Genomic DNA, 12,921 nt, shown 5'->3' on the forward strand with positions numbered 1-12,921 from the left:
GGGTCAGGAAGATCCCCCGGAAAAGGAAATGGCAAGCCACTCCAGCATTCTTGCCTGGAGAATTCCATGGACAGAGGAACCAGGCAGGCTACAGTCCATGGGATCGCAGAGGTGGACATGACTGAGCAACTAACCCTTTCACTTTACTCCTAAATTTGCTATAATACCTTCACAGTTTTTCTTTTTTTTTTAAAGACATGGTACACCTGATTCATTGAAAAATTTCACAGAAGCTCAAAAAGAAATACAGTGAAATCAAACTTCTCTGATAGGTAACCCGGGTAGCAATGTACATAACTGCCCGCCACCTCTTTTACCCACTGTACCGTCTTTATTTCTCCCCACATTGACAGGACAGTATAGGTCTCTTTTCAGAAGAAAATTTTTGTCCCAGCAAAGGGAAAAACTATTGAGCTAACTTAACCCACTAATCCTCACTGGAATCAGCAGGGCTGGTGGAGTCCAGACTTTGCCTCTTGACAACTGTGTGACAACTGGCAAGCTGGTCTCCAAGATGTATTTCCCTCACCTATCAAAGGGAATGAACAGTTGGAATGACTAAGGTAGGCTTACTTACTATATACTACACAGAAGTGTTGACATTTTCATCAGCAGGTCATCAATTCATTCATGCATTTCAGCACATATTTACTGAGGGACTACTATGCTCCAGAAACTATTCTGGGTCCTAGGAAGTCAAAAATAAAAGTAAAATCCTTCCCTTGTAGAACTCTGATAGTGAGCAAGTCATGCAAAGTTGTTTGAGGGAATCAGGGAAAACCTCTGAGAGTGTATGTGTAGAACCTAGAAAAAATGGGAACACAGAGCTGGTAATTTAGGTGGGGCAATGAGAGGAAAAAGACTGTTCCATCCTTTGAGGATAAAGCACTGCAGGGACAGATGGTCCTCTCAGGGTCTTGAGCATCTGGTTGAAGCTTTTCACATGTTGAAGAACAGAGTTCTCCTCCAGGCTCTCCATAAACCCTGTTGCAGTCTCTATCATTGCACTTCTACAGTACATTGCAATTTCTGCGTATTTGTCTGTCTTCACCACTACATTGGGAACGATTTTATATTATGTCTCTAGTCATTTACTGACAAATAAATGATGTACACTTACTATGTATTGAATGAAGGAATGGATGGATGATTTAATGAAGAAATAGGAAGAAAGAGTATATATAGAAGAGATATAACAGCAAGAAGACAGTGTTTTTCTTACTTCAAAGTATACTTTGGATCCTGTTCAATATACTGATGAAAAATATCCTCCAACAAAGTCCTTTAGGTAAATATGCAAAGCAAATCCTTTCAAGATTATGAATTAAGATAGAGTATCTTTCTCTACACTAATAAGAGCAGAGGTTTTGGAAATATGTCCCTAGCTCTGTCTCCACAGTATCTGAACATAGATGATGTGTACCATCTGTGTCCTTGGGACTTTGGAAGATGGATCCTAAGTTATTCCCATGAGCTTGAAGTATGTGCCTTCAACATGTAATCTGTATAAGGCAAGAATTTATGAACAAATAGGATATCCTAGGAATGAGCAGAGGGTAAATGGAAAACTGCATGTGAAATAGGGATAGGACATGTGGGGGTTGGAAGTGGTCTGTACAACTGGGTTTTCATCTTTTATGGATCTGGGAAACAGAGTATCTTTGGGAGAAAAGAGCTTAGGCATATGTATTTTTGGTTTAACAAGCTCACAAATCAATCTGATTATTCAGCAATTCAACTAGGATCTGCTTTACATCTCATAAACAAACACTTCTGGTTTTACCTTTTTGGGTTCTGGCATATTATTAATATAAATAGTGTAGATTCCACTTTTATTAAAACCAGCTTGATATACATCTGCACAGTCTCTAAATGGCTTTTCTTCCTCTTTTTTTCCTCCCTTTAGTAAAACTGCAAAAAAAAAAAAAAAAAAATCACAATATGTGAATATCAGTACCATTAGTTCCCAAATGGACTTTAAGTATAGCCAAGTGAGTCTTCATTTCCTCCAAACAAATGTCAATGTTGCATTTATTGAAAAATCAATCATAGGAACAATGCTAGATTTTGAAGTGACAGAATTATAAAACTATAAGAAAACATGATTAATTCATAACTGAGTATTTTTTCATGTTTGGCTTAATTTCTTAAATCTTGTTTTTCTCTATCACTTTCAGAACATCAACTCAATAGATAGATAATCTGATCCTGAAATACTGACAATTGGTAACAATTATGTCAATGTTTCTGCAATATTTTTAAAACCTTCTTAGCTACATTTTATAGGAGAGTTTGAAAAATGCTACCATTTTTGGAGCAGGAAGAGTTGAAGATAAATTCAGATATAAAAATACAATATAAAGGCTTAATATGCTAAAAGAAGGATTTACTATTTTTCTAGGGCTTTATATTGAAGTTCTTCTAGAATTTTTTAGTTTTAGAAAACTCTCAAAATAAAAAATAGAAGTCTCTGATCCAATTTAAGTATCTAGAGTGAAAGGGAAGTGAATTTTGATTTTTATTTAATGGTCTGAAGTTAGGCTATCAGGTAGATGACATAAAAATAGAAGAACAAAAATCAGTAAGATTTGAAATTAAGTTATATAAGTGGAAGAGCTAAATAGGGGCTGGAAGTCTAATAGAAAAACAAATTTAATTAGAGATAGTCTCTACTGGGAGGAACTTTATTTCATTCACTGATCTTCATCCATTATTAAGTTCTTATTATGAGATCAAAATACAAAGATGATTCATTTAATAGTTTTTAGCTAAAAATATATGCAGCATACATAAAAATTATTTATGATTTAGTATTTTCTAATAAACATACATTATTCTAGCAATTTGCTTCATTACTCTTTTCTTGAAGTTAAGATTCAGAATATTTTATAATTTTGCCCTTAAAGTCTCTAGTTGTTTAATCATTATCTGCTTTAAATCACTCTGCGTCACAATGATATTTTAAAATAATAACATCAAAGGTAAACTATGAATCAATGCTTTTAAATTGATTTTAAATGTTCTAACAATCTAAAATACTTAACCTGATTGTGTGTCAATTTGACACACAATGTTGCTACTTTATATGTAATTAAAAATGAACAGTCTAATCTTTATAGAAAGAATGACTATCTCAATATAAATTTTTCAAATTTTCAAAAATAACTATGATTCAAGTAAATGAAATACCCATGTCAGATATGTTGCCATAACAAAAATACAGAATTATAACATTTAATAGCATTATAGTTCTCTACATAGCTCACGTTTACACTAATGATTTTGCTTACTTATACTAAAAAGTACCTCTAAATATCATCATCACAATTGCAATATCAACACAAAATAAGTAATCAGAGGACTAACAGTTCATATGCTAGTAAAGAAGTATTGCACAGAATGCATGCAGATAGCAATTAAAAATGAGCATTTATGTACTCAAAAGCCATCTTTAATGGCATTGGGCATGTCAATGGATTATACAAAGGCCTTTTTTTTTTTTTTTTTTTCAAAACATCAGTGCATTTCACTTGTGCTTTACTTACTTTAAGCTAACTGGACTATTATTTTTCTAAAATAAACTTTCCTAAATTGTAAATGCTTGTTCTTTTGTTGAAAAATTAAAAATAACCAAAACAGATGCAATAAAAAAGGGATGTAAAGAAATATTAACTAAAATTTATAATCCCGTGAGAGCATCCACAGCACAGGAAGATGTGGTCAAGAGGAATTTAACGGTAAACCCATTTTTCTTTTTTGGGTTAGAGATGGAGAAAATCGTTTCTTTAAAGAAAGAGAAAATTCTTCCTTGTTAAATGTACCACTTCCTGCCCTCCCTTATTTAGTTATGCAAGGCGAACACATTCCTTTCCCACTTCTCTGTCACTTCCCTTCCCCTTTTCTTTTCCTCTTCAGGATGATGCGGGTGAAGGTTGTTGTATGGGAAGAGGGAAGTTATTTCACACACATTTTCAATAACACAGAAAAAAGAAAAAGTTAGATATTGTCTTATTTTCTGGAAACTAATTTATAAAATGATGTTCAAGCTCTGAATGTAAGTCTTATAACTAGAAAGATGGTTTGAGGAGTCTACCATAAAAGGTACAAGTAGTATCTTGAAAAAAGTACAAAGAATTGAAATATACTTTTCAAGAAATGTAATAGAAAAGAAAAGCCTATTTGAAATGACCAAGGTTTTGGCTGAGCAGCATAGAGAACACAGCTGAGGTTAGAAAGCATGCATTTGAATGGCATTAAACAGCTTCACTTTAGTGTTTGCAATCTAGAAGTGGGGGTGAGAACTTGAATAAACATCCTCCCTTGGGTCAGGATTTACCCATACAAGGGGCTACTGGCTGAAAGGACGGTGGAAGGAAGGCACTAGCAATTCCACCTGAACCGTTCCCTCATGTCTCACTCTCAGCCTGAAGATAGGAAGAAAGAAAAAGCAGGTTAGGAGGAGGCAGATTAACGGTGGGGTACAATACTATGGACATGTTGTAGTTATGGCACCATATCTGATTAGATATTTCATTTTCTTGAAATACAGTCTGATGTTTTTGAAAAATCAAAACACATTATTTCCAGAAAGATTAGACCGCTTGTTTTTACTTACTCACTTATTAGTAACAGAATCCTTGAAATTTTGATCCAGACTACACTTAGAATACTACAGCATTTAAAAGCAATTTAAAAGTTTCATTCAGAGCTTACCTTTACATCTGTATAATAGTCTATGGTCTGATGACCCCTTCTATAGGAGTAGATTGATTTTCAGTTCCTTTTGCTTTCCTTTTAATGTATAAAGTGGGGTACTTATGAGGCAAGTATGTCAATTACATAACAGAGTGACTGAATTATAGTAAGTACCAAGAAATGGTAGTTAGTGTTATGGTAATAATATCATTGATGGCAACACTATATTATTTTCTTTCTTATGGAAAAGACATTTAGGCTGTGGAAGGCTGGCCAATCTACCACACATGTGGGTGAAGGCTATTGTGTGGGAAGAGGGAAGCTGTTTCACACATATTTTCAACAACATAGAAAAAAAAGGAAAAGTTGGGTAGGATGGATGTTCAGTGGAGTGGTGGATGCTACTGTCTTTCATCCTCAAATCCAAATACTGCAGCTGACTAAATGCAGGGAAGTTATATTTGACTGGTTACATTTAGGACTATATCAAGTTGGCCCCTCTCTCTCAGAGTTGGCTAACTGCATTATTTCATTCATTGACTACACCAGGTTTTATCACTACTAAGTCAAAGAAACCCAGTAATCTAATCTTTCTATATGTGCATAGTCACTCAGTCATGTCTGACTCTTTGCAACCACATGGACTGTAGCCCACTAGGCTCCTCTGTCCATGGGGATTCTCCAGGCAAGAATCCTGGAGTGACTGCCATGCCCTTCTCCAGGGGATCTTCCCAACCCAAGGATTGAACCCAGGTCTCCTGCATTGCAGGCAGATCCTTTACTGTCTGAGCCACCAGGAAAGCCCAATCTTGCTATATAATGTGAGCTTTATCTATTAAGAATTAAAAATTATTTCAGATGAAATGATATATGATATGTATACCAATATGCTGCTTGGTTTTCTGGGCTCCAAAATCGCTACAGATGGTGACTGCAGCCATGAAATAAAAGACACTTACTCCTTGGAAGGAAAGTTATGACCAACCTAGATAGCATATTCAAAAGCAGAGACATTACTTTGCCAACAAAGGTTCGTCTAGTCAAGGCTATGGTTTTTCCTGTGGTCATGTATGGATGCAAGAGTTGGACTGTGAAGAAGGCTGAGCGCCGAAGAGTTGATGCTTTTGAACTGTGGTGTTGGAGAAGAGTCTTGAGAGTCCCTTGGACTGCAAAGAGATCCAACCAGTCCATTCTGAAGGAGATCAGCCCTGGGATTTCTTTGGAAGGAATGATGCTAAAGCTGAAACTCCTGTACTTTGGCCACCTCATGCGAAGAGTTGACTCATTGGAAAAGACTCTGATGCTGGGAGGGATTGGGGGCAGGAGGAGAAGAGGACGACAGAGGCTGAGATGGCTGGATGGCATCACTGACTCGATGGACGTGAGTCTGAGTGAACTCCGGGAGTTGGTGATGGACAGGGAGGCCTGGCGTGCTGCGATTCATGGGGTTGCAAAGAGTCCGACAGGACTGAGCGACTGATCTGATCTGATCCGATGCTGCTTGTAGAGATTTTAATCTTATAACTCCAATTTTCATGACTATTTTCTTTGTCAAATATTGGAGAATACAAAATTTAGTGTTATTATCAGATATTGTAAAACTAGAGATAGTAAACATTTTAAAACATAGAAAGACCATAACAAAGATGAATTAACTGAACAGGATAAATGATCAGAAACAAGGATAAATTTTTGTAGGAGGTCTTGAGATTCAATAAGATGGAAGATAATGCCTGGAGGAATATAAGATAAATGGCAAGAGACAAACATGAAAAACCCGATGGAAGAAGATAAAAGAAGCATCAGCTGGACAGAGCAGGGAGGGGCGATCTGGACATATGATATGGTGTTTTAGTTTCTGAAAACGTAGTTTAACTTGTTATAATAATACACTGGTCTAAAGCATACATTTTTTAAAAAATGATTTTTACCTCTGAAAGTTCCTTCTTTGACCACATACTCTTGTATTTCTTCTCCCATTCTTTAATTCTTAATGAGTTTGTCTTTCTTTTTAGGGTCTAGATCCCCACTGTTATTATCTGCCTCCTCCTAACCTCCTTTTTCTTTCTTCCCATCTTCAGGCTGAGAGTTGAGACAGGAGGGAACGGTTCAGGTGGAACTGCTAGTGCCTTCCTTCCACCGTCCTTTCAGCCAGTAGCCCCTTGTATGGGTAAATCCTGACCCCAGGGAGGATGTTTATTCAAGTTCTCACCCCCACTTCTAGATTGCAAACACTAAAGTGAAGCTGTTTAATGCCATTCAAACACATGCTTTCTAACCTCAGCTGTGTTCTCTATGCTGTTCAGCCAAAACCTTGGTCATTTCTAACAGACATTTTTTCTATTACATTTCTTGAAAAGTGTATTTCAAATCTTTGTACTTTTTTCAAGACTAAATCTTACTCCTGTCTTCTCTCACTATTTATATGTGACTTTTTTAATGCTTTGCCATGAAGATCGAAGACATTTGAAATAAGTCTCCTTTGCCTATCTTTCCCCTTGCCTTTTTTGTTGACTCTCTTAGTCCCCTTTTCTATTTCTCTAGTTGTCCCTTCTCTTTCCTCTTCATTGGGTTCTGTTCCTCTCTTCACCTACCAATAGATGTTCCCCAACCTTCTATTCTTGGATCTCTGTTCCTTTTTAATTTGCTCTTTTTGCAAACCATCTTCCATGGCTTCAAACTTTTACACAGATTTGTAAGATACTAGCATTTCTGACACTGTGTGTTTGCTGCCCTCATGACTTCCAGATTCACATTTCTACACTGAGCAGTTCCTAATGCTACTCCAACTTCATTTGTTTAATGTTACCTAATATTTTCTCCAAAACCGATGTTCTCTTCTTCTCTTATTGATCCCACTATCTTCCCTCTGTTGTCATCATTAAAAATTAGTAAAAGCCTAAACATAAAATGGGCTTCCCAAGTGGCTCAGTGGTAACGAATCTGCCTGCCAATTCAGGAGACACATGTTCAATCCCTGGGTATTCTTGCCTGGGAAATCCCAGGCCTGGCAGGCTACAGTTAATGGGATTGCAAAAGACTAGGACATGACTTAGCAACTAAACAACAACAAATACAAGACAAGTAGACTGAGGTTTTTAAATTGGTTTCTCAAATAAAAAGACTGCCTGTTATTCCTTCTTAGTTTAACCCATCCAATATTGACAGTTTCAGTAAATACTGATTAAACATCTGCTATTTGCATGACTTTTTCTAGACAATGGCAATATAGACATAAGAAAACCACAACCTGCCCTTAATGTGATCACTGTCTGATGAGAGGAAGACCCATTTGCAGGTCTTCCATGATATCTCAAAATAGCTATAACCATGGGTAGTATCCTCCACGATAGGGAAAACCCAACTCAAGCTTGCTTAAGTAAAAAGATAATTTACTGAATCATGTAACTGAACAATCTAGGACAGAGCTTTAGGGAAAGCATGATCAGGTTTCAGTGTGATCAAGAACTGGTTTCCTTATCTTTTTCTTGATTTTTTGTTGGCTCTCTACCTGGTTACAAGATGGCAAGAAACAGCTTCTCAGTCTAATGTTACCAGTTTAAATATAATACCAAACACAGATAATGCACACAATTACTGTTTTGCAGGTAAGCATCAAGTGCATTGACAGTAGGCACAGAGACTACAGGCTATTTCTGACAAGTAGACTTGGGGAAGGCTGTTCAGAAGAGATAACATCTGAATGACTAAAACATGTAAAAAAGCTCTCTGAACTAAAATTTAAGAGCTTTACCCATACCAATATCAGTAAATAAATCTAGAAAAGCCTGACAAAGGAATCATTATTCATTCCTTATCTATACAACCAAATCTCTGTGATCTAACAGAGACACAAGCAGGTGCATGTCTGTCTTTCACCAGCCAACATTGAGTCAATAAGCAATATAAGACACTGACTCTAGCAGCTGTTAACTTTATCTGGTCCTTCCCTTTCATTTGCTCAACCAATTTCAATCCAGATGGCATGTCTGCCACCAGGCCAATTTCAAGGAAGAACTGTGAAAGCTAAGGCAGAGGGTCACTTCAATTCAGATGAACCCTCAAGAGAAAACTTCCTGGAATGTGGAATTGGTAATTCTGAGTCTCAAAAAACCTAGCAGAGAACACAGAAGACAATTAATTAGCCTTGCTACCAGAGACAATATCAAAAACAGGAGTCCTTGATCCTACTTATTTTCTAAGTTGCTATAAAGGGATCAATTCTTCAACTATTCTTTTTAAATCTTACATGTGGCTAGTTATTCATATCTCTCCAGTATTTAGAAAACATCAGAATGTATGTAGATCACAGTATTGGTTTAAGGATATTCCTTGTGGTACATTTTTGGCTATTAGCATTAAAGAGATGGTAGTACTAGGAACTGACCTTTAGCCTGTGATTTTCAACACAACAGGTCATTGAAGGTAACTGAACATACAATGAGTAAAACTGCTACTTTGGCAAGGTGCAAACAAGCAAGACTGATTAGATTCTTTACTCTTCAGGTGTGGGGGCATTTTGTGGAAAAGCCATCTGAAGAAATTCCCTGATATCCTAATTAATTTGAAAGGACTTTTAGAAGTGGGAGAAGGCAATATTTTAAATTTCAAGAGTGTAGAAATTTTTTAAAGGTTTGTAGGCAATATTCAATATTTCAATATTTTGTGGGTGGGTGAGGATGACTTCCCAATGATTTCATAAATATACATCACATGCGTATAGCTATATAAACACATAAGATTGTTAAGCTTATAAATTAAAAGCTTCAAAATTGGTCTTATTTCATAAAAGATGTATGCATATGAACCTAATATTTGTGGGTTGATATCCACATGATTGTTTTCAACCTACAAAAATGCAAGTACCTATGGTTAGTCTAATACATATGTAATATAAATTGCTATGTCACAAAATAACAAGCATATATTTATAAATACTCTGAAGTCTTCAGTTAAGTAGCTAAAGGCTTCCTTTTGGAGAATCTACTACTCCTTTTACTCATGGTATGTTAACTGTGGTATAAGGGAACATTTGAATATTTTTTACTTGCTGCATTATAATTTTAATTAAATTTTTGTTTAAAAAAACTGTTTTTACTCTCACTTCTTTACATGTATATATTTTGTAGATAACGTATAAAATCTTAACTATCATCTTGGTGGAACTTTAATAATTGTGATCAAATCAACCAGCTTTAATTGAATACTATGCGCTAACTCTGAACTTCTTGCACTAAGTATGCTTTATATGTTTCATTTAATACTCATAAACACCTTATGAAATGGATTTATTAACATGTCATTTTATATATGAGAAAACTGAGGTTGTGAGATGCTAACTTCACCAAAAATTGTAAGTAGTGTAAGTCTTTAACTGTAAAGCCAAAAATCTTAACTACTTCTTACTGACTTCTAAAGTAATCTCAGACTCAGATAGAACTCTAATACATCATTTGTCACAGGGTGCTTTCCCAGCAATACTTAACTGCAAAGGTCCCACCTAGGGTCTTAGGTGGGTCATGAATAAGCACATCTCCTAATTATGAATGGGTACAAGCTCGTCTCATGGAAGCAGGAAATATGGAAAGAATGACAGGATGTAGAAATGACAAGAAAGAAGATGAAGATATGTTGAGATAAAGATAGAAGAGAGGTATAGGTAGCAGAATTTTCTGTGAGAGGGGAGCTCTCAGCAGAAATGTGAAGCAGTGATGGCCCTCAACTTCAAAAGCAGAGGATTAGGAAGCAAGAGGTCCCTGAGCAGCCACACTGAAGGTAATAATGTCCATACCCTACAAGTCATGCTGATCAGGATTTTTCCCCATTAGTCTTACATATTATAAAGCCTAATTACTTGATCCTCCAGCCTATGGACCATTTGCTAGAAGCTACAACTTTAGAGGAAGACTGGTTGGGAAGTTGAGAATGGGCATGTGTGTGTGTTTGTGCTCATCTTCTAGAATTAGGCCAAGGAACAATGATAAAATTGATAATTCAAAGTTCTTTTTGTTCTTATGAGGAAACAATATCAATTTTTTAAAGTAGGCAAAAATAAGAAATGATTATAGTTTAGGTAGTATATAATATAAGGGATAAATTATATACATTTAAAAAGGCATCATAGTAATATGGTACAAATTAATTTATGCTGATGATAATTAAATTATTTTAAAAAGCTTTCATTTTATTTAGTATTATTACAGGAAAAACAGAGAAGAGGATGAAAATATTGCACAAAATTTGCCATCATAATATTTTAAAATTTTCTTAAAATTTTATTACTTAAAGAGACACATTATTTAAGAATATATTGCTGCTGCTGCTGCTGCTTCTGCTGCTAAGTCGATTCAGTCATGTCCAAGTCTGTGCGACACCAGAGATGGCAGCCCACCAAGCTCCTCCGTCCCTGGGATTCTCTAGGCAAGAATACTGGAGTGGGTTGCCAGGTCCTTCTCCAATACAATGCATGCATGCCAAGTCACTTCAGTCACATCCAACTCTGTGCAACCCCATGGACAGCAGCCCACCAGGCTCCTCTGTCCACGGGATTCTCTAGGCAAGAACACTGGAGTGGGTTGCCATTTCCTTCTCCATTTAAGAATATATTACTCACTACATATAATTGTAGGTAAATATATACATATATTGAGACATGTATAATGTACAGAAAAGATTAAATCCATGTGGACATGCATAGTACCCTATGTCACGGATGGATAGCTAATTTTATGGTGCTTTTTTCAGTATGGAATAATGAAATGTGAAGTAATTCTATATAATATTATTTTAATTTGATTAGTGTATTTAAATAAATTTTTGAACACTGCTAATGTGAAGTGACTCAATGCATATCCAATGCATATTACACTTAGAGCAACTAAGAATAAAAAAATTACTAAAAGTTGAAAATGGATTTATACACAATCTTTGTTTAATCAAATGAGCATTCACTTTTTATAAAATTCATTCCTGTGTTTTCCCTTTAGGCACCCTGACGGGCAGTTACGAGTGCTACAGGATCCTTGTTATTTGTTCAGAAGGTCATTTCATTAACAAATATATCTCAGGTGTTTCATGTGTGTTAATTTCCCATGTAATGTTTTCAGTCTGGCTGGAATATATTGATTTTCAACAAAACATTCCTCACACATGTGGGAAGACTTAAAGGCATCTTTTGTGCTTTGAGTGGACAAATAATTTCAGCAAAAGCCATTAGAAATGAATGAAAGTATTCGGGCAATGCTGTAAACATGGAGAGTAGTTGCCACATGCTTATGAAAACTGACAACAACAAAAACCCCAAAGCCTGTCACTTGGAAGTTTTAAATAAACAAAGGCTGACACCATAGTTGTGTCACTTTGACTCTTGTGGTGAGATACACTTGAGTACTACTTTACCAGCCATGATATACATGGGATTATACTCTAACTTTGGTTTATACTTAGTCCTTATGAGTGACACAACACTAAGAGAAGATATGGAAGGATTGATAGGAGTCATAAAATGCACGACTTTGGTGTGTGGTATTTTCATGTTAAGCAACCTGGCAGCAGCACTGGAACTAGAACTCAGTTGTACTTATTCCTCTTCCTTCTAGACCAACATGCCTTGCCCTCTAGATGGCATGTGTCATAGCTGCTCCAAGACACTGGTGAGGAGTCCATCTCAGTCTAAGTCCTGGTTCTAGGGACATAGGGTAGATTTATTATGGTTGAGATTTGGTTTATTTGTCCACTTATGAGTGTGTATGTGGGGCCAAAGTAACTAACAAAAACTTTCTTTAGGATAAAATTTCCATTTAAAATTAAATCCACAGTTCAGATTCATTGTTTTAAAGGAACTCACATTGGTTATGAAAACAGAAGATTCACACCTAAAAATAACTATGAGTACTTTCAAAGACATGATAAAATTAGAAGAGGTTTAACTTAAATAGTATTAAATTTATTAATTTATCATAAATGCATGAAAAATGTTATGATTTATTTATCTATTCTTGGTAGGTCACATAGTGTGATTGGTAGTGTGATTCCTTGCCAGAGACAGTCCCACTTAGAATGCAAATACCCAAGCCAGAAGTAGGTTAAGATTGTAATGTACTTCAAAGCAGTCATATTGTTGGTATTCTTCGAAAGAAAGTGAAAGTCGTTCAGTTGTGTCTGACTCTTTGCAACCCCATGGACTATAGTGAATTCTCCAGGCCAGAATACTGGAGTCGGTAGCCT

The 12,921-nt window shown here is 35.9% G+C and overlaps 1 protein-coding gene across 1 annotated transcript in view; it reads right to left on the bottom strand.

Annotated features, from left to right (window-relative positions):
- ANGPT1 (angiopoietin 1) overlaps positions 1-12,921 on the bottom strand; it is a 301,739-nt gene that overhangs the window by 63,268 nt on the left and 225,550 nt on the right. The window contains exon 5 of the mRNA XM_025265176.2: positions 1,784-1,911. Within this exon, the coding sequence (XP_025120961.1) occupies positions 1,784-1,911 (128 nt within the window). The remainder of the gene's footprint in view (positions 1-1,783; positions 1,912-12,921) is intronic.

Source organism: Bubalus bubalis, chromosome 15 (assembly GCF_019923935.1).
Source record: "Bubalus bubalis isolate 160015118507 breed Murrah chromosome 15, NDDB_SH_1, whole genome shotgun sequence".
NCBI lineage: Eukaryota > Metazoa > Chordata > Mammalia > Artiodactyla > Bovidae > Bubalus > Bubalus bubalis.